At 57.2% G+C, this 25,931-nt stretch overlaps 1 protein-coding gene across 2 annotated transcripts; it reads left to right on the top strand.

Annotated features, from left to right (window-relative positions):
- The first annotated feature begins 336 nt into the window (after positions 1–336).
- SCARF2 (scavenger receptor class F member 2) lies at positions 337–20,131 on the top strand. Of its 2 annotated transcripts, XM_077787103.2 has the most exons (12): positions 553–704; positions 5,805–5,863; positions 6,710–6,752; positions 7,242–7,343; positions 8,062–8,581; positions 8,679–8,897; positions 9,281–9,409; positions 11,747–11,850; positions 11,924–12,041; positions 13,447–13,568; positions 17,690–17,842; positions 18,152–20,131. In XM_077787103.2, exons 5-12 carry the CDS (start codon positions 8,100–8,102, stop codon positions 19,348–19,350), a joined length of 2,526 nt encoding a protein of 841 aa, XP_077643229.1. In that variant the 5' UTR covers positions 553–704; positions 5,805–5,863; positions 6,710–6,752; positions 7,242–7,343; positions 8,062–8,099; the 3' UTR covers positions 19,351–20,131. The 2 variants fall into 2 exon arrangements, with proteins under 2 accessions (XP_021392454.2, XP_077643229.1); XM_021536779.4 differs by lacking the exon at positions 6,710–6,752 and having other exon boundaries at positions 337–704.
- The last annotated feature ends 5,800 nt before the right edge of the window (positions 20,132–25,931 follow it).

Below are 25,931 nucleotides of genomic sequence, written 5' to 3'. Positions count from 1 at the left end.
CTGGATGCCGGGATAGCCAGAACCCGGGGACCATCAGACTGCTGGGGACTCCCGGGGCTCTGAGGCTTCCAAACCGCCGTGCCAGCCGATCCCCGGTGCTATCGGTGCGCGGTTCCAGTGGCTCCACACCCCGAGCAACGGGACTCCCAGGACTCCCGGGAGCTGACGGACCCCCGGGCTGCGCCGGCAGCCAGCACTCCGCATCCTCCCCTTCCCCCTCGGGGACCCTCCCCGATTTCGGCGGCGCTGCCCATCCGGTGGAGCCTCTCGGGACCGTCGGGGCGGCGCTGCCCGGGGCCGGGGCGGCGGCGGCGGCGGCCCCCGGAGCCTGGCCCGCCGTCAGGGGAACCAATGCGGAATTTCCTGGCTGGCGGCGGAGCCCCTCCCGCCGCTGCAGAGAGGGGCGCGGGGGAGGCGGCGGCGGAGCGATCGCGGCGCGGCTTCCGCCCGCCGAGCGGCAGCGGAGCCCGGCGGGGGCCGGCGCGGGCGGGGAGCGGCGGAGCCGGGGCGGGGGCCCCGGGCGGGCCGTGCCGGGGCCGGCCGGGCCCCGTCGCTCCGCCGCTGATGGCGGCCCGCGGAGTGCGGCCGCCCCGCCGCGCCCGGGCCGGGGCCGCGCTGCTGCCGCTGCTGCTGCTGTCGGTGCTGAGCCGCGGAGCCGCCCAGGAGCTGAGCCCCCGCGGCAGGAACGTCTGCAGGGCCGGCGGGTAGGAGCGGGGGCGGGCAGGTGTGCGGGGCGGGACGAGACCCCCGGCGCCGCGCCGGGCCGCGGGCCGGGCCGGGCTCGCCGGGCCATCCCCCATCCCGGGCGGCCGCGGCGCTGGGCGCCTTCCAAGACAAAGTCCGTGCTGTGCGCGGCCGAGGCGGGGGGAGCCGGCGGCGGGGAGAGCCTGAGGAGCTGAGCCGAGCGGGGCAGGGACGCGGAGGCTGGTCCTGATCCCCGGCGGGCTCTGGCAACCGGTCTTGGATGCCTCCGGAGCCAGTCCTGCATGCCCGGGGCCGGTTCTCTTGTAGGGAGCTGGGTTTGGGTGGCTCTGGGGATGGAATCCTGAAAGGGACGGAGTGTAATCCTCCATCCCTGGGGCAGGATCTGCGCTGGGGAGCCTGTCCGGGCTGTCTCCGGGGATCGAGTTGCCCTGCTGACCCTGGGCTGCTGGGATACAGGATGCTCTGGCTATCGTGCTGAGGATTGTGGAGTTGGCAGCCCCAGGACCTTCGTGCTTGGCTTCAGAAAGTGGGTGCTGGCACTGCCTAGCTGTCCTGGAGATCATATCCTGCCTACCTAGCCGGGTGCAGGGTCTCAGGAAGTGGCACTGACTCCTCCCGGCTCCCAGTGTTCTCCGTGTCCCACAGGTCCCTTTGCAAGCATCACCTCGGCCGAGCTTCTCTGCAGCGCTCAGGCTCGGTCCGCCCAGGCTCCTGGGCCAGGCTGGCCCCGGCAAGAGGGGAGAGAGCCCACAGCCGCTGGATCTCCTGCGCTTGATGGGGGGGCAGGCCATAAATGCACCTTTACATCTCGCCTGTGAGGTTAGACGAGTCCACAAGGAAAACATGTGCTTCGAGCGAGAGGGGCCGCATAATGGCTCCATTCAGCAGGGCCACAGGGCGCTGGTGCCCCCTCCTCAAATTACAGGCGGAGTTTCCTAAGGAGGCATTTCATGAGCCAGAGCGGCCGCAGCTCCCACCGGAGCTGTTCCCTGACAGCCGGGAGCCGTCCCTCCTCGGCTGCCCGTCACCCGCACAGCAAAGCTGCCACCTCACCGTGCGGTGGCAGAGGGAACTTGAGTAGTGTCCCCAGCCTGTTCCTTGAGTGCTGCCCCTCGTGCTGGGGATGGGGTGTCTGCCTTCTTCCCCTCATCCCCACTGGATGAAGGCGGGGGATGTCCACAGGGCTCGGACTCCCTCGCTGTGCCACCCGTGGGTGCCATGGGCTGTGCAAGAGGCATTGGCTGTTGAGTGGGTTGGTTGTGTCCATCCTCTGGCAGGACTGGTGCCTCAGGACAGCCTAGGAGCTGGGGATGGTGGGGCAGGGACAGTCCCTAGGAAGCTCAGATGATGCTTGCATCATTTTCTATCCCTCACCCTTCTGCAAACCCTTCTTCCCTCTCCACCCACTCACCTGGCATCCACCCCCATCACTGCTGTGTACAATGGACATGGAGGACACCCCATATGTTACCATCCAAACCCACCCCAGCGGCCCCAAGGCCCTGGTGCTGCAGATCCTGGGGCCGGGGGCAGTGGGACTGGAGGTGGCCTTGGAAGGAGGTCCCTATGTCCTCCACCCAAGGCTGTTGGAGCTTGCTGGACCCTTACCTCTGCAAAGCCCATCCAGACATCCTGTGGAGATGCCACCATAGGTTTCAGAGGATCCAGGATTGTGTGACTTCTTAAGACCTGGCTCCCAAGTCGAGATTCGAGGAATAATTTAGGGCAGAAGAAAAGGGCACATCTGGGGCTCTTTGTGGTTTGTGTTCTAAATTCAACTTGTCCTTAAATTTGAAGTTCTTTTATATCTGGTTTCCCACTGGTATAATCAAAGGTGCCAGTGGTGACAACCTGGGCACTGCTTTGACTCTGTCCTGCTCTTTTGCTAACACTCTCTTTTCCAGTCTCTGGTCTTCAATTTTATTTCTCTGCCGAAAGGGTTTCTATTTATGCCCATGATCCTATTCCTGCCTGCCCTGGGGATATCTGTGTCTGTCTGCACCCTGAGGCTGGGGTCAGGGAGCTGCAGCTGGCATCAGCTGAGGAGTGCCAGTGCCTGGGACCCAGGTGTCCCAGGAACACTGTGCCAGCTGGGTGGCACCAAGTGATGGGTGACACAGAGGAAGATTAGCACTGGGGTTATGCTTGGAAGGAGCAGCACTGAGAAAGGGGAGGGTGTCAATGCTTCTCTGAGCACCAGGAGTATGCTGGGTGTCCACAGGGCTCCTTTGCAGCTCCATCCACTGGGCTGAGCTGGGTGGTCTTACATGGTAGCACATGCAGCAGCTCACAGCTGAGCCCCAGAGTCTTATTCCTGCTTCCACGGGTATGAGCTTGCTCCTTATTGTTCAGGGCTGGCTGTGCTGGTCTGACTGAGGAGCCATCCCTCCTGCCTCAGAGACCTCTCTGTAGCCATTGGCAAAGTGATTTCCAGGAGCAGCATAGGATACTAATCCACAAGAAAAATATTCTACCTCTGTGAGAAGCCTGGGATCATTAGCCAAGATCCCAGTGGTGCTCAGCATGAGCAGGACGTGGCTGTGGGTCAGCAGCAAGGCTAGCATGGAGGACTTGTCCCTGCAGGTGACAGCTCCAGCTCTGCACACAGCCCACTCCTTTTCCTTCACATCAGCTGAGGTCTCAAGCCCTGGCCACAGCTCAGAGGCACCTTTTCATTGGTTATTTTTTTTGGTTGGTTTTTTTTTTTTTCCCCACCATTTATAGTGCTTTGAAGGAAAGAAAGTATTTGCAGAGTGGATGTTTGCAGTGCCATGTCCATGTGGGTCAGGAGCGAGCTTTTAAATAAATCTCTAAGTTATCCTTTTCCAGTGGTCAGGGGATACATGGAGCAAGCCCTTTGTCAAGGAGCTGAGGCCATGAAGCCCCTTTTAGTCCCCGACCCTGATGAGTGTTGGTGACCTGCAGCCAGCACTGACCCTCTGTGGGCTGGCTGTGCTGGGACCAATCCGTGTACCCCACTGGGAGCAGTGGTTTTCCAGTGTTACATCCTGGCTACCTCTCCTTGCCACAGGACCAAGTTTATTTGTTGTCAAAGCTGCTGATAAATGAGATGGGTACTGAGCAGGGTGTGGGAGGCCATTAGCAGGCACCAGGAGGGAGAGATTAGCTATCAGGGAATAGATAAACTAAATCCTGTGGGGTGGTGGGCTGGCTCCCAGTTGGGCTGGTTGTGGTTCCGCTCACCTCCTCCAGCTCATGACAGTTTTTCCCTCCTGCCACCACGTCCCAGTAACTTCCAGCTCCCCACCATCAGCTCATCACAATGGATACTTTTTGGCACATTTCCTGTGATGCCCGTTTTTGTGGCCAGGCTGGGCTGTTGGAGGCAGGTGTCCCAGGTAGAAGGGTTTCCTCTTACAAACCTGGGATGGTTTCATTCTGAAAGCCACCAAATCGAATTTCTAAAGGCTGGACTGGTGAAAGCAACCCCAGGTGCAACAGTGAGGCTTTGGTCATGCCATGGGAGGGCAAGAACACCATGGACCCTTCTCCACCTCTGCCTGAGTATCCTAGCACAGCTAGCAAAGCTTTCTGGGGGCACAGCCTGAGCCTCTTGCAAAGAAGGACCTTGTCTCCAGCCTGCCCAATTGTTGGGTGGATTTGGTGGTCGGCCCCCCTTTGCCATTAAGCCCCCTCTGGAGGAGCAGAGCCCCCCATTGAGCCCTGGGGTCCCTGTGGGGGGTGTTTGTGCCGCTGCCATCGCAGCATCTTGGGGCTGCTTCCACAGGCTGCAGAGATGGAGCTATTTTGGGCTCTGGCTGCAAGGCATTTTTTCCAGGCCTTGAATAATTTTTGTGGTTCTTTTCTGCCTCCTTTCCAACTTCTCACTGCTGGCCACGACAGGGGGGCCACGGCGCTCCTGGCTGGGCCGGGGGTGCTGCCCTGCGGGCCGGGGGCAGCTGTGGCCCCAGGAGCCCGCTCTGGCCCAGGCGCCGCTGGCAGCTCCCGCCCCGATGGATGAGGCGGTCTGGCAGCCAGACGTGGTCCTGTGACTGCTCTGGGTTTCAAGCGAATACTTCCTCGCTGTCTCCTCCTCTTCTGCATTTGTTACATATAAAGAGGAAAAGGGAAAAAAAAAAAAAAGAAAAAGCCAGATGCATTCCAGGCTGCACCGCCAGACCAGCCCGGGAGAAGTTTTCCTTGACTGCAGCATCCGCCTGGGCTGTCTGTGGCCCTCCAGCATTGCTCCCTCGCCTGTGGGACCAGGTGGTGTGGGTCACCCCAGGGAGGAGTGGGTGGCTCCAGGGATGAGCAGGGATTTCTGTGGGGTCATGGGGAATGTACTCCCCACCCCTAATTTCAGCATCATGAGCCCCCAAACATTTGCCTGGGGGGGTGTTCTTTGACAAAGTCTGGATGGGATGTCCCCACGTGTCACTTCCCAGCAGAGAGCTGAGCACCCCTGGCTGAGCCTCTGAGTAGGTCTGAGCCCCCATCCTGATCAAGCTTGTGCCAAAAATGTCCTGTCTGATGATCCTGTGCCTGGTAGTCCCTGGAGGTGGTGGCTCTCCAGGACTCTCAAGACCTCAGGGACACATTCCAGCTGCCTGCAGTTGGCCTCCTCCTGCTTCTACGTATGGGCATTCCCGGGGAGCTGGCTGTGTTCCAGCTATTCCAGCCAGGTGCTTCCAACCTGCCTTTGGGGCTCCACCCCAGACCACAAAGCACTAAGCCTGCAATTCAAACTATGTTTTCCCCTGGGACATTTAGAACCTTCCCTTTTTTCCCAGCTTTTTTTTTTTTTTTTTGGGGTGGGGCAGGGCTGCAGTCATTTGCATTTTTTTTTATTGTGGAGGTTACGAACATGACTTTTGCTTTTTCATCACTCCTTATTGATAGGAAAAAACTGGTCCTGTTCTTACTCACCTTAATGGCTGGTGGGGCATCCATGGGATCCTCCAGCAGATCCATGAACTCTCTGTGTGCTGGGGGAGGAGCTAAGAGCTCTCCTTCCCCTTTGGAAATCCCCAGCAGGACCTCTCACCACCATGGCTTCAGTGCTCCTGGTGGGTTTTTGGGAAGTTCCAGGACTATCTGAGGGTTGTAACTATTTGTGATGCTTCTTTTTATTCCTGCAGCTCCTCAGTTCTCGTGTGCTGCCTGGGATGGAGGCAACAAGGGAGCGAGTGTTTAATAGGTAAACACCAGCATTTTGCTTCATTGGGCTATGCCCATCCTTCACTGAGCCTCACCACCACTCTCAGGGGCCACCCAAATGTGTCCTGTGGCTGGGAGGCCCTGTCCTGGGGACCTGCCTCGCTGCAGTGGCCCAGGCCAGCACCATGTGGATGGAATGGGTGCTCAGCCCCAGGGTCAGGGCTCACAGAGACCAGCCAGTTCTGGGTCTGAGGACTTGGGGATGCTGCTCAGGGTCCTAAGGGACGGGGAAGTGTCCCCGAGGGTGAAGGTGCAGCTGCAGGGATGGGACTGAGATTCCCCACAGATGCTGCAGCCACGTGGGAACCCGGGCCAGAGCCAAAGCTGCCCAGACCAGGCACGTGGTCTCTCGTGGCCTCACTGGGAAGAGGCTGCCGAGGCTGCCAAAGACTGCTGCGCTTGGACTGGGACTGTAAAAGGTGTCATAGCTCTTTACTGGGGGCCACAGTGAGCCCAGCATGGATGCTCAGCATGAAACCCTGGGAGCATTGTCCCTGCATTGCCACCACAGTGAAGACAGCTTCTTTGGGCTCCCCCAGTCTCAGCTGGCCACAGGGCTCCTCACACCCCAGGAGAATTGGAGGTGGCACTTTGCAGCTGGGACCAAAGCCCACATAACCAACTAACCCACTGTGCATGAGCCCTGTAACCACTCGCTGCATGTGCTGGCAACGGGACGGGGCCTCTTTGGAAGGGAGAAGGACAGGATCTGGCAGGACAATGGGGGGAGGATGGTCCCACAGCAAGCTGTTCCCATCCCCTGCCTCCAAACCTGCTCTAACCTTTAGACTCACTGCTCCTAACCTGTGTAATCTGTCTATTTTAGGGGTTTCTATAATATCCATCAACATAGGTCTAACAACTCCCAGGTAAGGTGGCTGGGATGGGTGGTTGTCTCTCCCTGTCCCAGTGCCTAAGAAAGCTTGTCCAGGGTGGTGTGGGATCTGTAAGTGCTGCCTGGATCACATCCTGTGCTTGCCTGGCTCCAGGTGTCAGTGTCAGCATGAGGTCCCCTCAGCAGGAGAGGGGCTGGTGGCCACATGGGAGAGGCAGTGCCCACAACCCCTCTACTCCATGTCCCCTTCTCCCCTCTAGCAATGCGGAGGTGAGCAGGGACAGCACCACTGGGTACAGCCTCTGGCAGGAACATGGTTTGGCTGGGTGGCAGGAGGCTGGTGGAATTTTTCTGGAAAGGGGCCCATCCAGCCCAGGTGTCTGCTTGTCAGGATGGTCACAGTGCCACAGCTCAGCAGCACTCAGAGGGTCACTGCACAGCCCTTTTTCTGCTCTGGGGGAACCTGGGGGGCTTTAGGGAGCTAGCACTGGTACTCATGCCTGCTGTCTGTCCATCTGTCCAGCTGTGTGCGAGGGGAACTTCACCTGTAAGGAGAACGAGGTTTGTGTCAGGCCCGGCGAGTGCCGCTGCCGCCACGGCTACTTCGGTGCCAACTGCGACACCAGTGAGTACTGGCGGGGCCTCTGTGTCCTCAGGGGGCACAGGGGTGCACCCGGCTCATCCCAGGGTGGCTTTCCAGAGCAGATCATTAGGGATGCAACTGTGAATGCTCTAGCTTTGCCCTTGCCTGTCCCCTGCCTCTGTTTCCCAGGGCATTGTCCCCTTGCCAGGGTCTCCTCTTAGATACAGTGCACTGGGGAGGGGAGGGGAAGGGAGGGGAGGGGAAGGGAGGGGAGGGGAGGGGAGGGGAAGGGAGGGGAGGGGAAGGAGGGGAGGGGAGGGGAGGGGAGGGGAGGGGAGGGGAGAGGAGAGGAGAGGAGAGGAGAGGAGAGGAGAGGAGAGGAGAGGAGAGGAGAGGAGAGGAGAGGAGAGGAGAGGAGAGGAGAGGAGAGGAGAGGAGAGGAGAGGAGAGGAGAGGAGAGGAGAGGAGAGGAGAGGAGAGGAGAGGAGAGGAGAGGAGAGGAGAGGAGAGGAGAGGAGAGGAGAGGAGAGGAGAGGAGAGGAGAGGGGAGGGGAGGGGAGGGGAGGGGAGGGGAGGGGAGGGGAGGGGAGGGGAGGGGAGGGGAGAGGGGAGGGGAGGGGAGGGGAGGGGAGAGGAGGGGAGGGGAGGGGAGGGGAGGGGAGGGGAGGGGAGGGGTGCTGTTGAGACTGGGGGTCTCCATTGGTGTCTGGCGTGGGCTTGTCCCTTTGGGCAGTGGTGAGGTTGATGGCTCTCCCCACAGAGTGTCCCCGGCAGTTCTGGGGTCCCGACTGCAAGGAAATGTGCACCTGCCATCCCAATGGGCAGTGCGAGGATGTGACGGGCCAGTGCACCTGCAACCTCAACCGCTGGGGCCCCAAGTGCGAGAACATCTGCCTCTGCAAGCACGGCAAGTGCGACCAGAAAACAGGCAAATGCACCTGCGAGCCCAACTGGTGGGGTCCACAGTGCTCCAGCTCCTGCTACTGCAGCCACAACTCCCAGTGTGACCAGCAGACAGGCAACTGCCTGTGCCAGCCCGGCTGGTGGGGCCGTGGCTGCAACAACCAGTGCTCCTGCAACAACTCTCCCTGCGAACAGTTCACGGGGCGCTGCCAGTGCCGGGAGAGGACCTTCGGGCCCCGCTGCGACCGCTACTGCCAGTGCTACAAGGGCAAGTGCAACCAGGTGGACGGGACCTGCACATGCGAGCCGGGCTACCGGGGCAAGTACTGCCGTGAGCCGTGCCCAGCTGGCTTCTATGGCCAGGGCTGCAGGAGGCGGTGAGTGGCCATCCCTGCTGGGTCTGATCCAGCACCGGTGGGAGGTGGCAGCAGGAGGATTTGGGCTGTGCTGGGTGATGGGGTCCCCTTGTTGCAGGTGTGGGCAGTGCAAGAGCCTGCAGCCATGCACCGTGGCCGATGGGCGCTGCCTGACATGTGAGGCGGGCTGGAACGGCACCAAGTGTGACCAGCCCTGCTCGCCCGGCTTCTACGGAGAGGGCTGCGAGAAGCTCTGTCCCCCCTGCAAGGATGGCCACACCTGCAATCACATCAATGGCAAATGCTCCCACTGCAACCCGGGGTGGATTGGAGACCGGTGAGTGAGGCTGGGTGCAGCACTGGGTTCTGGGAGAGCAGCGCCCAGCTTCCCTGATTTTCCCAGGGAACAGGGTCACTGAAGGGTTTTGCAGCCCTGGAACTGATCCTGGGTACAAGAGTTTGCAGAGGAGCACCCCAGCTTGAGAGCTGAGCCCCACTGCAAGCATCCAGGGTTCAAGGGGCATAGGGCAGGGGTCTCACAGACTCCCTCTGGTTCCATGGCTGTGTCAGTGGGCTCAGCCCATCCCTGTACTCCCCTCCTGGCTTCAGAAACCACAAGGCACCAAGGTGATATTCAGCACCGTCTCCGTGCATGTGGAGGGATGCTGGAGGTCGCCAAGTGCCATGGGTGCTCCAGCCACTTGCCCTCATCCCTCCCAGGTGTGAAACCAAGTGCCGGAACGGAACATATGGGGAGAACTGCGCCTTCGTCTGCAACGACTGCGTCAATGGCCAGTGCCACTTCGAGACTGGGCAGTGCCTCTGCCACCCTGGCTCCCATGGCACATAGTAAGTGAGGCACTGGTGAGCATGCCTGGGGGCACCTCATGGCTACAGGTGATGCTCAGGCACCTCCTGCCCCCTTGTGTCCTATGCTGTTGCCATCTGAGAGGTTTCCTGCAGTGGAAGCACTCATGGGTGATAGTTCGGATGATTTGGTGAGCAGAGGGGGAAGGATAAGCTCACAGAGCAGCAAAGGGTGTTGTGCTTTAGAAAAGGCCTGTTTGGGAATAACAAATCAACAAAAAGTGGTGGTTTGGTGGGGTTTTTTAAGTCCAGGGTGGATTTTCTATCCAAAACCAGAGAGAAAACCACATCACAGAATAACAAGCCTCACAGGCATGGCATCCTTGGGGGGCTCCCGCTCAGAGCTCTGCTTCTGGCTAGGGTCTTCCCCAGGCCTCCTCCTTCCCCCACTCCAGGGACACAAGGGCCATCGAGGGTCTGCTCACATCCCTAGGTAGTTTTTCCCAGCGTGGGACTGAAATGTTGTTTGAAAATATGAGGAAAGCATTTTCCACCCAGCTGGGACGGGCAGACAGCCACCCCAGGTCTTGCTGCGTGGTACTCGGGTTTTCTGAGCAATTAACAGAGGGTGACAGCAAGGACAGGGATTTAGAATTAGCAGCTTGCCCATGCTGGCATTTCACTCAGGGCATAAAAACAGGGACCATTTGCATTTTGGGAGGTGGAATTGTGGGGCTTTGCCAACCACTTGTGGTGCTGGAACAGTTGCTGAACACTGGCACCAGCCTGGGCATCATGGCCACCTCTGCCTCTCACCTAGGCAGAGGTGAAAGGGTCTGAATGCTCCTCGGGGGGGTATGGTGATGCTTTTGGGACAGTGCCAGAGGGCAGAGTGTGGATTAACCTGTTCTGAGACCCTGGCACAGCATTGGGAAGGTGGGGATGTGGGATGCTCAGGATACAGCCTTGGTGCTGTAACCTTGAGCTGAGCTCTGCCAGGTGGTACAGTCAGGCAGGCTCGGGAATGTTCTGGGTGCTCAGGCAAATCCCTGTGACTATATCCAAACCAATGTTTTTGTCAGCAGGGTACAGTTTTGCTAAAAAGGGGATTACTGCAATGAAAGCACAAGCAACGTCTTTGCCATAAAGCATATCCTCTCAGCTCTGTGTCAGGAGGAGACTAAAGGAGCAGCTTCCAAAATATTTATGGGTGCACAAAGTGCTTTATCTTCTCTGTCTTTCCCAGAAGTGTCAGGACTCTCCTGGGAAAAATCACCCTCCTCTCCTCTTCCAAAATCTCAGCCTGGGGCAGAACTGTGGGGCCAAGTGGTGGAGTGAGAGTTTTGGCCGTGCTAGGGGACTATCCCTGCTCCTGTTCTGCTTCTTTAGCTGCCCTGGTGCAGCACAGCAGACGCAGAAGCTCAGCACCCATCCTGGCAGCCACACGATGGGCACATGACAGGCACACAGCAGGCACAAGGCTTGGCCAAGGTGGCACTTTGCAAGTTGTTAGAGTGTGAAATGGGCTGAGCCACCTCGGGGCACAGTGCCCAGGGCTGGGGACAGCTGTGTCCCCAGGGGAGTGGGTTTGGTCTGGGGCCCACTGGCTCCTTCCAGCTGCAGCTGGCTCCTTCCAGCTGGGATGCAGCTGGCAGAGGGTTTGGTGCCCAGCAACACTGCCAACATCTCCCAGCTCCAGCTGGGTCCTGCTCTGCGATGCCTGGCCCATGGCTGGGGAGGCAGGTTGGGATGGATCCACTATGCTCAAGCCCTCGAGACTTGTGGATTGGTGCCCATTTATGTGTGTCCCCATCATCTCTGTGACACCATCAGAAAGTCATTTTACCAGCAGTGGAGATTTGGCACCAGGCATAGCCAAACTGGAAGGGTCTTAGGCTGCTCTGTTGTTTTTCCTTCTTGGAGGCAAAAAAACAAAAGTCAGTCTGGGCACTTTCCCAGCTTGTGGCCACTGTGGCTCAGCTGGCTTGGTAGGGGGTGGGGCTTGGGGTGCCACAGCCACATCACCACTGAGCTGAGCTGGAATCCCTGTGTGTGACATCAGGGTATCTTTAGATGTGACTGCTGGGTTAATGACCGTTCCTAATTACTGTGTCTAATGGTGAAGTGACATGCAGTAAGGGTGTCTGAGATCCAGCTGGGCCGAATCCTTCGAGTGGTGGACAAAGTCACTGCGTGGGTGATGGGCTCCTGATCCCTGTGGATTAAGGGTTCCCCCAGGGTGTGGAGGAGCTGTGTCAGAGCAAGCTGGAGGAGTGCTCCCTGCAACATGGAAGGTTTGGGAGAAAGTGGCAGCCGAGTGGGAGCACTGTCGTGCCTGGGGTGGGGGATGCACTACTCTCATCCAGCCCTTCCCTCCAGCTGTAACCTGACTTGCCCCCCTGGACACTTCGGAGCCAACTGTGCCGAGGTCTGCAGCTGCCACGACGGTGCCTGCGACCCCCTGACGGGCGCCTGCCACATGGGTGAGTGCCAGGCACCGGGGCTGGGCTCTGGCACGGGGCTGGTCCCGGGCTGAGCCGCGGGTCTGCCTTGCAGAGGCCAACCAGAGGATGGGGGTGATCGGGGCCGGGGCCCTGCTGGCGCTGCTGCTCATCCTCCTGCTCTCCCTGCTCTGCTGCTGCTGCGTCTGCCGCAAGAAGGACAAAGCCGGCGGGTGAGTGCTGGGGCCAGGAGGGATCTCCCCAGGCTGGGAATGCGGAAGATCAGTGGGTTCTGGGACTGACAGGGGGCATGCAGAGACCATGCTGGGGCAGCGGCTGTGCAGGGAAGCTGAGGCAGAGCTGTGCTGCCCGTGTGACGCCATGAAGGTACGAGGCTCTGAGCAGTCCTGCTGCATCATCAGGGCTGATGGAGGTACTCGGGGAGACCCCTTCCAGGGGAGCACCTTCCTGCTGTCCCTGATTTTGTTTCTTTCTTGTGAGCCATAATCTCACAGAGACCTGCCGAGTTCCCTCCAGTCACCAGGGTCTGGAGCTGATCTGCAGAGGGGGCCCTGAAATACAGCAAGGGCTACACGACACAGCCAAAATCCTCAGAACAAATCCCTGGGCAAAGGGATGAGGCCTGGGGGACAGAGGGGATTCTGACTGTCCCACATGGGGATGGATGATCAGAGCTGGGAGGGTGGGTTCCTGCAGCAAGGTCAGGATGCTGACAGCATTTTAGAAGCACCAGGTCAACATCCTACCATGATAATAGGAGTGGGGACAGACACAAAGCATGGGGAAAGGTTTGTGCTGCTCAGCAAGGGATAAGAGGACTGTTGGAGCTCCTCCAGATGTAGAGAAAACCCCCTCGTGCCACCAGCCACTGCACAGGAATTTTCTGGAAGCCTCCCCTTGCAGCCCTGTGAGGTCAATCACAGCCAGGCACAGCTGGCTTGGAAAGCCTGCAGGCTGCAGGTAATAATCCTGCAGATAAAGCACAAACCCATCAGGTGAGGAATGGCCCAGGGAGAGGGGGAATGGCTCCAGACAGTTTCCTCTCTCCCAGGGCGCCCAGACCACAGTGTCCCCAGACTGCTGGGTGACCCATGGAGCTGTCACAGCACAGTCCCTTGCAGGGGGTGGTGGGCATGGCACAGGTTCCCTTGAGTCAACTCACAAAGCCACTCACTCCTGTGGCTGTGGAAAATTGCTTGAAAATGTGGCCCCAGGAGGCTTCAAAACCAGAGAGCAAATAAAGAGAAGCCACATGTTTGGCTTTGGGTTGGGATGATTTTTTTTTTTTAAAGATTTGGGGTCTTGACCAGGCACTGCGGGTATTTTGGGGCTGTACTGCCAATGGCTGTGGTTGGATCCAACCTTCCCACCATTCCCTGGCACTGCTGTACATCCTGGTGTGGTGCAAGCTGGTTCCTGGGGCTGGCAGCAGCCTCTGTGGGTCCTCAACTCCTTCAGCCTGGGCACACCCCTGCTTTTCATCCACCCCATTATCACTCCAAAACCCCTTTGCACTGCAGCACCCCTGAGCTGCTGCCTTTCTCTGTTGCCCATGAAGGCTGTCCCCACCACAGGAGGGGAGCAGTGCCTCTGATAGTGCCATTGCATTTTCTGCAGCTCCAGCCAGGACCCAGCAGCAGCCAAGAAGCCTCCAAGACGTTTGTGTGGGCGGTTCAGTCGGATTGGGATGAAGCTCCCACGCATCCCCCTTCGCCGCCAGAAGCTGCCCAAGGTCATGGGTAAGGTGCTGGGGTTTGGGGAAGGTGCAGAGAGCCAGGTTTTACTCCTGTCAGGGCAGTGTGTGTGGCTCAGAGCACCCTTTGCAGCCCCAAAGCAGGGCTGTGAGCATGGCAGGGCAGTGACAGGAGCACACAGATCACTGGGAGCATTTCAATGGTTGGAGCTCAGCCCTTTCTGTCTGCAGCTTCTAGATCTCCCAAGTACATTTTGCTTTGAGAGGATGCAAAGTTTGTACCTTGTTCTGGAGCTCTGCTGAGTAGTTTTGGGTTTATTCTCCTGAGGTTCCCCTGGAGAGGAATGGTCCCTGTCACTCAGCAAGATGCCTTGTTAGTGCTTTTGGTCCTGAAGTAACCCCAGAAGCCAGAGCCAGAGGAAGCCAGAGGACAGATGCCCTCCCTTCTGCCATGTGCAGCAGAGAGGATGGAGGGGCAGAGATTTGGGTGGTGCTTCCCACTCAGACCAGACACAGAACTGGCTTGTAGGGAGCTGCTCATACCTGGCAAAGCCCCTGACCTGGCATTGCCAGGGCTATTGGGGACCTCCTGCATCCAGCAGCTGGGGAATGCTGTCCCTTGTACTCTCTGAGCTCTCCGTGCAACTCTTCCCAGCATGGGGAGCTGGGGATCTGCTGCAACCCCGTTGACTAAACTTTGTGTGAAGGCAGCAATCCCCACTGTGTGCTGGGATGCACTTCACCCCCAGCCCCCTTCCTGAGCCTCACTGGGCATGCCATGCTGGTGGAGCCCCCAGAGCAGCCACATCCTGGCACACGGTGGCTCAGCAGGAGGCTCAGTCCCTCATCCCAGCAGGACACAGAGGGGACCCCCATCCCTGCACACCACGCACTACCTTCAGCATCCAAGCTGGGAGGATTACCCCTCGCCATGTGGGGCACAGCAAAGCCCTACCTGGAGCAGGGTGTGCTGGGGCCCAAGAAACATTCCTGCTGCAAGGATAACAGATCATACAGGCTGTGCTTGTGGAAGGGGCCAGAAAAGGGCTTGGGGAGGACAGAGGGAGCCTGTGTGCAGTGAGGGCAAGGGGGGCTGCCTGCAGGCAGCTGGCAGCAGTCCAGCTGCTCTGTGTACACAGAGCAGCAGTGGCCCCAGGAAAGGCTGAGGGTGCTCAGGATGGTCTCGGGCCCCAGGAGGGCTGGGGCTGTTCCTGGAGTCTGTCACAGAGCTGAGTTGGCATCTCCCCTGGTCAGGGCTTGCCTTATCTGGCAGAGTAGAGCCCGTGTAGGCTCCAGTAGCTCCCAGTCCCACTGACACGTGGTCTGGCAGTGCCTCCAGCCCCCACTGGGTCTCGGGGCCCCAGGGTGACAGTGCCCTGTTGGGGTGCCTATAGTAGCCGCCTTCCTGATGCCCAGTGACCAGGGTGCCACGTCATGACCGCTGAAGCTGAAGCTACACCAGGCACTATCCCCCTGCAGAGGCCATTTGCTCCCCATGATGGTCCTGCCCCAGCAGGGGGGCCCAGAGTTGCTGAAGTGACCCATCCCAAGAGTCAAGTCAGTGCTGGAGGTGCTCGAGACCTTGTGGGATGTCACAGTAAAACTGGTGCTGGCTGATGCCTGGGCAGTGGTCACTCTGGATCTGTCCACACTCCTGGCCATGCGCTTGCTGCCACCAGGTTGGGTTTTCTCTTCTGGCCTCAAACACCAGTGAACACAAGCCTACTCATGGTAGACATTCCCAGGTGCGACTGCAGGTCTTGAAGCCCCACTAAAGCTCATCAGGTGCCTGGAGCCTCAGGTTCCTCCCTCAAAAGCTGCTCCCCAGTCTTGGCACCAGTTCTGGATCCACAGCATCTCCCCAGAGATTGCACCCGAGCTGGCAGCCTGCAGGGCCACACCCTGGGCTCACACCAACAGCCATAAGGCCAGTGTTTGGGTACCCCTGTGTGTGGGATTTGCTCATGTCACCCTAAAGATGCCAGGGCTAACTTGAGCCTGGCACCCCACCGCGTTTCCTCCCCAAGCAGCAAAGCTCAACCAGCCCCAAGGGTGATGCCGATCATGGGGAGCTGGGGATGAGTGGGAGGGGGTGGCCAGGAGGACTCTGAGATCCCTCTCTCATAATTCTTCTGCTGCTCTTTTCTGCCTCATCCCAGTCTTGAGACCAGCTGGCCACTGTGCAGGCAGGGCTGGGGTTGTTATTCTGATGCTGTGGCTCTGGGAGATTTTGGGGAGCAGTGATAGGTAGGGATATGTGGGAAGCATCCACATTTCTCTCAGCCCCAACAGCTGAGAAGAAAAATCCCTGATAACCATCCTGGAGCCCCCAAGCCTCCCAAAGCTTCCAGGTGCACTACATATCCTTATTTTATAATCTGGCTGTGTCCTGGGTCTCACTGGAGACCCAGAGTCGCCTTGTGGCCGTGAGTCCCAGCCACTTGTCCTGCCTCCTCTCAGAAAGCATTTCCCTTCATCCGCTTCCAGACGGCTGCTTTTAATTTTCTCTTTTTGGTTTTTATTACAAGGAAAGCCATGTTGGAGCTGCCGTTTCACCCTCTCTGGGCCATTTGCTCTTTAAATATCTCTGCTTGTTTTTTTTTTTCTCCTTGCTCCAAGAAGCCAAATTATGCAAGGGTGAGTGTGTAGCACTGCTGTCATTTTAACAGCCCTACAAGTCTGAAGCCAGATTCCCTAATAAAGGATAAACATTCCAGTGGGCATCCCAATTACACTAAAAATTATTTTATTGCAAATCAGGGATGTGCTGCAAGATTCAAACAGTCCAGGCAGGCAATTGCACCGTGACTGGGATGCAGTTGGGCTGTTCAGTCAAAAGTTAAAAATATGTGACAATACCCACATACAGCTGCGACCCTCTCTGTTCATGGGGTTTTCATAGAATCGCAGAATATCCTGAGCTGGGAGGGACCCACAGGGATCATCAGTGCAGCTCTTGGCCCTGCACAGCCATCCCAACACTCCCACCCTGTGCCTGAGAGCTCTGGCAGCCTTGGGGCCATGCCCATTCCCTGGGGAGCCTGGGAAATGCCCAGCAACCTCTGGGACCATCCTTTTGCAGCTCTTCATCCAAAGCAAGGCTCTGCCCTGCTTTGGAGGCAGCTTGTCACTGTCCCAGGGGACAAAAGCCAGTGGAAGGGGATGGGGACAAGTGCATCTACTGCTGTATGGCTCTCTGGGAGGATTGGTCTCTCCTCCCAGCTGGGTGCTGCCTCAATTCTGTGGCTACCTGAGGAGGCTGCTGAAGCTGTGGGCACCTGGGGAAGCCCCTCAGGATGTGCTGGGACATGAGTTTATGCAGAAAAAAGCCTTAAAAATGATCAAGATAAAAAAAAGAAAAAAAAGGCACTACAGCCTAGACAACTCTTAACTGCTCATCTTTATTTTGTTTTATTAACACCATTTTTCCTCTGGTGGTTTCTCTCTTTGACTTGGTTTCTCTGTGGGTGGCCCCTTGGCAGAGGGGCAGTTCCAGGGCATGGAGAGAGGGATACTCCTACTCAGCTTCAGGAGGGAAGAAGCTGGCAAAGGGATTGAAAAATGGCAGAATAGGGAAAATGTACATCCCCCTGCTGCAGGCTTCCTTTGATCATCCTGCATCCATGTGCAAAAGCACATGGAAAAGGAAATGCAGGCAGTGATGCTGAAGTGGGAATTAGTGGAATTAAAGCCAGCAGCTAATTTTCTCCCAGGAAAGGGACAGTCACAGTGCCAGGACCCTCTTTGACGGGTGGCTGTGCCAGGTTGCACAGATCATAGATGACCACCAAGACACTCCCCAAGTCCTCATGGGACCAAGGGTTTGGGTAGCTTGTCCCTCCACCACATGCACCCCCAATTTGGGCAGCTGGAGCCGGAGATAGATGGAAGCATGATGCTTGAACAGACTCTGCTGCCCACAGCCCAAGCATGGGGGATACTGGTCACCACCACTGCTGGTTGATGGCTTTTGTGGCCACTTGACTGAGGGATCTGGTGCAACTGTGCAGCAAGAAGTATCCCCATGCCTTGGATGCTGTCCCTGTCCCTGACACCCAGCAGGAAGCTGGGCAGTGGGAGCTGTGCAGCCTCCCACCCTCCTGGCTGACAGTGGGGAGGGGGAGGTTTGGCAGAATAAGCACTGACGACAGTTCCTCACCCTCACAGTGGCCCACCATGACCTGGAAAACACCCTGAACTGCAGCTTCATCGAGCCACCCTCTGTGGTGGAGCAGCCATCCCCATCCTGGTCATCCCGTGGCTCCTTCTCCTCCTTTGACACCACGGACGAGGGGCCTGTGTACTGTGTCCCCCATGAAGGTGAGCAGGGTGTATCCCCAGGGGACTTCGGGGACAATTCCAGGGGCCTACTCTGTGGAGAGGTGTCACTCTTGCATGGTGGGGACTGTGTAACCGTGGTTCCTGGTGCCCCAGGAAGGAGTGCATCTTCCAGTCATGCTTCCCATACAGTTTCAGAGCTCCCTCCTCCAGCATTTGCTGCTCCAGGGTTAAGAGCCAGGAGATCTCTGACTGGGAGCCTAACTGGTAGGACACTGTTCTGCAGGAGCATCTCATCCTTCCCCTCCTCAGGCACATCCCACCTGACACTGCTGTGCTCTCTTCCCACAGAGAGCGTGGGTGACAGCAGGGACAGAGGGACAAGCCCCGGGGACAAGCTGGTGGCCCCAGTCAGCGGAGAGGATGCAGGAGAATACACATTCCTGAAGGAGACAGGCTCTGTCAGAGCCTTCCCGACCGACAGCAGTGAGACCCCCCTGCTCAAGTCCTCGGACAGCGAACGCTCCTCCTGCGGCTCGGGGTCGGCCGGTGCCGCGCTCTACGCTAGGGTTGCCCGCCTCTCCAAGCAGTCCAAGGAGGAGGAGGATGCCACTGCAGAGCCCCGCAGCCCCGAGAAGCCGCCATCCCCGGAAAGGACCAAGCCCCGTCCTCCAGACCCGGCCACGAAGCCCAAAGTCTCCTGGATCCACAGCAGGTACAACTCCGGCCAGTCCAACTCGCTGCTGGCACCCAGCCAGTCCCCAGAGCAGGCGGCCGCCCGGTCCGGCAGCCCCGAGCAAGGCCAGGGCTTGGCCAAGAGGAAGAGGAGCCCAAGCGAGACATCAGCCAATGTGCACGGCAGAGCGGAGGAGAAGGGCGGTGCCCGCAGCAAGGAGAAAGCACAGAAGCAACCGAAGGAAACCGGCATCACCGAGGGCAAATCCAGCCTTTGTGGGGAGCCACAGTCACCCTCCAAACCCAAGCAGAGGAGCAAAGCCAACTCGGAGCCAATGGAGACCATCAACGGGGTGGTGCAGAACACCTTCCGAAAGATAGGTGCCTTCCAGCCGGAGCGGCGGGCCGGGGACACCAGGGATGCTCCTTGTAGCCCCGGCACCAGCAAGCCCCGCTCCGAGCCGCTGCATCCCCAGCTGGCCTCCGAGCTGGCCGCCCAACTGAAGGAAAAGACTCAGAGCCTCAACAAGGGGGACGGAGGCATCCGAGCGAACGGGGTCGGTGCCCAGCGAGAGAAGCCCACCCCTCCACAGAAAGCCAAGCGCTCGGCGGCCGCCGGCGGCCAGAAGACCAGCAAACCCTTGCTGTCCACCTCTCCCCATCTGCAAAAACTGATCCCTGCGGCAGCCGAGACGGCAGCCGGGGAGCCCAAGTGGATGGAGAAGCCAAGTGCTGGCAGCTGCCAGGATCAGACTCTCCCCACTGAGCAGACAGCCAAGAAAACCCCCATTAAGAAGCCTCCCAGGAAGAAGAGCCGGGAAGCAAGCCTGGAGCCACCCAGGGCAGCTGCTGTGCCTGCTCAGGCAGTGCAGTGACCAGGAACCAGGCACTGGCCCCGCACTGGCCGCATACCAGGAAGAAGGACATTTGCCAGCCCAACCAGCGAACGTGGGAGGCTGGACTGGGCTGGGGGCACTGGAAGAGCCTTGATCCTCCCTTTATCCCCCTCCACCTCACTCATCCCTCTTTCTGCCTTAGTCTACCAGTCCCTTCATCTGTGCCTTCCTCCTGCTCTTTGCCCAGGTCTCAGCTCGCCCTCCCTCTCCGCGCAGGGCGGGACTGCAAGGAGCCGGCCCAGCCGCCACCCCGGGGGGGCTCTGTGTGTGGCGAATCACCCCCCCTTTTTTTTTGTAGCAGTATTATCGACCGCATAAGCAGCGCTTGTTGTACTAGACGTGTCCACGGTATATTCTGCAGTAACCGAGCCGCTCGCTTCCTGGGCTCCACTCTGGTCTGTCGGGGTCACGGAGCATGGGACAGGGAGGGAGCTGCTGTTGCTCAGTGCCCTGGGCAGTGCCAGAGATGTGCCCCACAGCCATCGCTGGCAGCAGCTCCCCTTCCCCAGCACCCTCCAGGCACAGCTCTCCACTGCTGGTGCATGCCGCAGTGGGGTCGAGCTGGTTTCGACCGATGCCACCTTACCTCCCCTCCGCCCCAGCGCTGCTCCTGGCCAGGAGGAAGCACTATTTATGGATGGAGGTGGATGCCCTTCAGGTTCCTGCATCCCATCCAATGGAGTTGGAGGAATTAGTTTGGTATGAGAGAGCCTGGCATCTCTGCAGAGCGCTTTCTTAATAAAAATATATTTCTTCCGTAGCTGGGTGCCATCTATCCCTGCCTTCCTGTGGGCAGGCAACATGCCCAGCCTGCTTGAGTGCTACCTGGTCCTGTAGTGGGGTGCAATGCGGAGATGGATGACCTTGCAGCAGTACAGGCAGGTGGTAACAAGCAGCAGACAGGGTGGAAGGCAGGTCCCCACTAGGGCCACTGCTACATGCTCACCTGGCATCAGAGATGAGCCCTGAGACAAGATGAGGAGCTTCTCTTCCCCCAGTATCCAGCATTGTCCCAGTGGCTTACTGGTCCCATGGTCAGACACTCCTCACTGTAGCCTGGGTCAGACCTTGAGGTTCAAGAGAGCTCTGGCTACGGAGCAAAGAGAGCCCACCCCTGGGTGTTCAGGGTGCTGGGACACAAATGTAGGGGGACATGGGTGTAACCTCCTGCCCAGGGGCTGCTAGCCCTGCCAGCATTTGGGGTCTTCACACAGCCTCAGGTAGGATGCTGCCAGAGGACAACGCTAGGACAAGCCCAGGGGCAGACCAGAAGCTGAGGCTTCTCCCACACAGCTTCTGCCCAAGATTCCTAAGCAGGACTCTCCCTGACATTAGAATTGGGGCTGTCTGCCAGGAGCATTGGTACCCACCACTGAGCTATCCTGAGCTGTTCCCACCATGGGGGTTGATATCCCAGAAGACCACCAGACCAAAGGGTCAACCATAGCAATCTCAGAGTTGATGGAGGCAGCTGGTGAACACCAGAATGGGATGAAACCACATGGAACCAGGACTGCAGCCAGCCCAGCAGAACACTCAAGAGAGGATGGGGCTCTGGCCCACACCTGGGCATGGCTCAGCATTGTGTATCTGGAGCCAGCACAGTACCTGACACCAGCTGGAGAAGCACCATCACATCACACAAAGCTGAAGAATGACATCACAGCATTGCTTCACAGGCTCCTGGTCACCTTTCAGAGTTCCTTCAAGCTCCCACCCCTTTCCTTCAGGTTTTACTTGGGAAGATGAAGGAAAGTGGCTGAAACTAGGCCTGAGATATCACACAGTGCAGAAAAAGTAGTGGATGAATGAGCTTAATGTCACCAGATACAAAACAGAGAAAATCAATAGAAAAATTAAGACACTGAATCCATGAGACCTGGGATGGCATCCAAGCCCCTCTTTCCACCATGGAGGCAGTTGTTGGACAAACTGAAGAGGCTTCCAAGACACTCAGATTAATAACTACTCATGGGTTAGTAAAAGAGAAGTAAAGGAGTTGAATACAGGCAATAAAAGTGTAAAATTAAATACAGTTTAAGAGGCAAGGTTTGTCACAAACACCTTATACACATCTCTTCATGTCAGTGCTGAAGAGCACTCAGCAGAGCCGCTCATGATGTTCATGATGGTGGCTCAGGAGGGTAAATCTGGGAATTGCCCCAGCATCCTCTTGAATCACTTTCTTGCTCATGCAGGCAGCAAAGCTGGGGCTGGTGCCTCAGGAAATTTGGGCGCTGTAAACTCTCCCCAGTCCTCATGCTATCCTGGCACAGCCGACCACCCAGACATAAGCCCATCCATGGGCTCTGATCACAGTCCAAGCCAGCCAGAGGAGAGCCTGCAAGTGAGCAGCCTATTGATAAATGCAAAAATCCCATGTCACAGACAGGCAGGCAGGTCACCAGAGGCTCCAGGCCAACCATCACATCAGGGTGGCTGTGGCAGTATCAGGCTAAGTCTTGGGATTCTCCAAGGGTGGAGATGTCCCAGCCCTCTTTGACTGTTTCAGAATCACTCTCCTGGGAAGGAATTTTATTCCAAGATTGAACCTGAATCTTCCAAGCTTCAGCTGGTGACTGTTTATCCCATTGCATCATTCAGCACCACCAAGAACGGTTCAACATCATGAAGCTATGTTAGGGGAAATTTAAGCTGATTGACAGGCTTTAACACTCCAAGAGGCTGCTGGGCCCTGCCCAGGCTCTCCAGGGAATGGTCCTGGCCCCAAGCCTGCCAAAGGCACAAGAGCATTTGCACAGTGCTGCCAGGGATGCACAGGGGGGATTGTTGGGGTGTCTGTGCAGGGCCAGGAGCTGCACTGGATGGTCCTTGGGGTCCCTTCAGCTCAGGGTATTCTGTGATTCTGTGACCTTGCTCACTGACTGTTCTCAGAATCCTACCCTCAGCCCAGGCCTGCCCCCTCCTCCTGGTGCAATGTGTGCCAGCTCCATGAGCATGGTGATATCCCTTGTCCAGGCCTTTCCAGTTTCTTACATCCCTCTTGAGCTAGGAGACCACATCTGGACACTTTCTTCAGACGTCTGCCTGTGCCCTTCCCAGCAGTTTCCACTATGGGCTTTGCCTTATTCTGAGGAAAAACAACAAGCTGATGTCCACCCTGAGGTTCTCTGCTGCTTCCAGGGTCTTTTCAACAGTGTCCTTCCAGCTCAGACTCTTCCCATAATGTCCTATGATGCCATCCATGTGAAGGACATGGATGAGGCATTGCCACACCTATCAGGAAGAGCTAATGAATCTCTTTTCCAGGCATACTGCAGGCTTTCTTCCCACCACTGCATGTTGGATATCTCTGACTGACAGCTCCCTGTGATAGACACCAGTGAGGCGGTCTTGTTCAGGGGTTCACAAACCAGCAGAGGCTGAAAACCATCCAATAATTTTCCTGCAGCTGTGAGTTCCACCAGGAAATGATACATACTTGCTGTTCTGAGCTGCTTTCCAGGGCTGTTTTGGGCAGGCAGAAAACTTTGACCTCAAGGAAAAACCAGCTGAACCCAGTCATAATGTTGAGAAATCAGATGTTCTGCTTCCCCAGAGACAGAGCAGGACCCACCTTCCCTGACAGACAGGTAGGGCTGTTGGTGACAAGAGGTGGCTTATGGCCGAGTAGAAGTTGTGGGAGTGGCTGTGATGGAGCCAAGCGCCCTCCGTCCCACCAGCATATCATCCATGGGATCAGAGGAGCACAGTGACACTTTTGGCTTATCCTCTCCTCCACGAACACTGCAACACTGATCTTCTTCCCACTGCCTCCTGATTTCCCAAAGCAGAGAAGGGGCTGTTGGGTTGGACAACAGCACATGTTTTTGGCTTGGCCAGCGAGCAGCAATAAAAACCAGCCTGCTGCCAACAATTCATTTCCTCTTTCAGGCCCTACCAAAAATAAACTCAGAAGGGAAACTCCAGTGAGAACAAAATACACAGGAGACAACCCAGAGCTCTCAAAACTATATAGGAAATTTCTTTCCAAGCGTTCACTAGGAAGGGAGACAGCGGTTTCAGAGGGAATTTCATGCTGGATGAGGGGTGTGAAGGGGTCTGGGCAGCTGGCAGCTCCAATCAGGATTATAGGAATCAGGTAACATTTCCTGTGGCTACATTATACATGGGGAAATGGCCATTTCCTTCTTTGCCTCACAAAGTGGATGCAGGGTCTTGACTGCCTTTCCCAGGACACTCGGCTCCAGGGCTGCCACGCTGGGGACACTGAGATGTCCCCAGGCCTCGTGGATGATGTTCTCGTGCAGCCAGCATCCAGCTGGCACTGGGCTCTCCACTGCCAGGCTGCGTGGATCACCCCAGCTGAGACCCCAAAAAGGTGCAGTCACTGCAACACTACCAACAATCATTTCCCATTCCTCACCACAGCCATCGGCAGCCTCATCAACATCTCTTGGGGACAGTTGGTGTTTGAGGAGGGCTCTGGTGGTGTTTCAGTGGCAAGAAATAGAAGCCTTTTGCAGGCCATCAGCTGCTGCTGTTGTGCTCTCCCGGTGCCCACCAGCTCCTGATGCAGGTAGCACAGAACCTGCGGAGCCAAGGACGGGCACTGTGCTCTTGTGAGATGGCAGCTCCAGCATCAGCCTCCAGCAGGAAGGAGAAAGCTGTGCCCCAGGGGTCCCTGTGAGCATGGGTGCTGGCTCTGGGACCGTGCACCACCAGCCCTGGCATGGCACAGACACCTTGATCCAGCTCCCGCAGCTTTGTCTTGGAATGGTGGAGCCTCTGGGTGGGTATTTGCAGCCTTTTCCCTCATAAGAAAATGGGGCAGGGGGGTGGGGAGTGGTTTGTCTCTGTACCCTGTGCCCGGGATGCCACAAAACACAGGACATTGATAAAAATACATACTCCCGGAGTATATGCACGCACACAAAAATATGTGTATATATTATATACACAATTTTTATAAGTCAATATACATTTTGTATGTACATATATTAGGAAAAATTTATTACTGGAATGTATATTATATATATATATATGTATATTTTATATATATATATATATATATATATAACATAATATAAAAATGTATTTGTATGCACTCCTATACACTCCGGAGAAAATGGAGTATTTATTTAATTATTCTTTCTTTTCATAGACACCCACACTCTCCTATATACTCCCACACTACATGGTACATATACTTCCAAATATATAACATAGATTTATACACTTCTGTTGTTTTACATCTACAGTAAGGTATATATACATAAACACTTATGTACTTACCTGTTTTTCTGAGTCAGGAGCTGAAGGTGAGGATGTTGAGGTGAGGCTGAGCCTGCCCACAGCATCCAGGTGCCAGCCCCATCCCTGCTGGCATCATGGCAGTGCTCCCCAGGCACCTCTCAACACTGTGCCCACAGAGCAGGTTTTGTGATGCTGAATCAAACAAGTGCTGTTCTGCTGTACTTCCCTGAGGATCTGGGCTTCAGGGAGCTCCAGCACAGACTTGCAGGGAAGTGGGGCCGCAGAATATCTGGCAGGAACTTCACCTCCCAGCACCAGCCCAGCAGCAGCTCCAGGCTCTTCACACAGCATCACTCTAAAGCCACTTTGTCCCCACCGATGGGCACTCAGGGCTGGGCAAAGCCACGGTCACCGTCTCTGCCCTGTCATGCACTGCATTGCGTTCCGTGTGCTTCAAAGTGGGGATGCTTCTTCAGCCCACCGAGACCTCCAGGGGCGGCTCTGCAGCCCCACCCGTCCCATCACGGATGGGGCTGCCGTCAGTGCGCGTTCAGCGGGGCACAGGGCAGCGCCCCGAGGGCTGCACCGGGGAGGGGCTGCAGCCGCACCCCCACTCGCAGGCATCGGCTGGGCATGCCGCACACCCTGCAAACCCACCCTGGCTCCGTTTTAGACTCTCCCTCACCCGTGGAGTAGTGGAAGTGTTTCCACGGCATCCAGGACCCAAATTAATCCCCGACCGCAATGAGCTACGCAGAGCAAAGGGCATCTAGCACACGGAGCCATCCCCGATCAAATCCAAGAGCCTCAGCCTTTATTTCAGCCTCTGCAAGCATCATTTGGGAAAAATCCATATTTTTTCAGGGAAAGCACGAGGGCACTCTGTCCAAGGGTTTTGTGCAGGAGAGGAGGAATCATCAGGTGGAAGTCAGGCAGAGGTTCCGGGTACCTGATTCATCCCCAGCCTGCGCTCCCGGCTGCATCATGCCTGCCCGTGTTTAGTCTGTGTGGGAGCACAAATGACTGCTCAATGTCATCGCTCTAACCGGATCTGGATTTCATTAGGAGCCACATGATCGGCCCTGGCTGCTGCCGGGGGCTGGCCACGCTCCCCCTGAGGAGCTGCGCAGGATGCAGGGTGAGGGTCGGGGCGCGGGGCTGAATGGGCCCCTTGTCTACAGCAGAGAAGCCGCAGCCACCTCCTTGGGACCAGTGCTTTCTCCCCCTGAGAGGCTTGGAGACCCCAAAAATATCCTGAGGGGAAGGGGAAGGGAGTGCAGCCTGCAGCTGTCCCCCGCTCAGTTGATGACTGTAGGGGCACAGCAAGGGGGACCCCAAGACCA

The sequence above is a fragment of the Lonchura striata genome, chromosome 15, assembly GCF_050655825.1.
Source record: "Lonchura striata isolate lonStrDom1 chromosome 15, ASM5065582v1, whole genome shotgun sequence".
NCBI lineage: Eukaryota > Metazoa > Chordata > Aves > Passeriformes > Estrildidae > Lonchura > Lonchura striata.
This window is presented reverse-complemented; position numbering and strand designations above follow the sequence as displayed.

Bases quoted from the DNA above. Each gene is read 5' to 3' on its own strand.
- SCARF2 (XM_021536779.4), top strand. From the start codon at position 352: ATGCGGAATTTCCTGGCTGGCGGCGGAGCCCCTCCCGCCGCTGCAGAG. The intron at 12,042-13,446 runs GTGAGTGCTGGG...CATTTTCTGCAG, and splicing joins AAGAAGGACAAAGCCGGCGG to CTCCAGCCAGGACCCAGCAG. The intron at 13,569-17,689 runs GTAAGGTGCTGG...TCACCCTCACAG, and splicing joins GAAGCTGCCCAAGGTCATGG to TGGCCCACCATGACCTGGAA.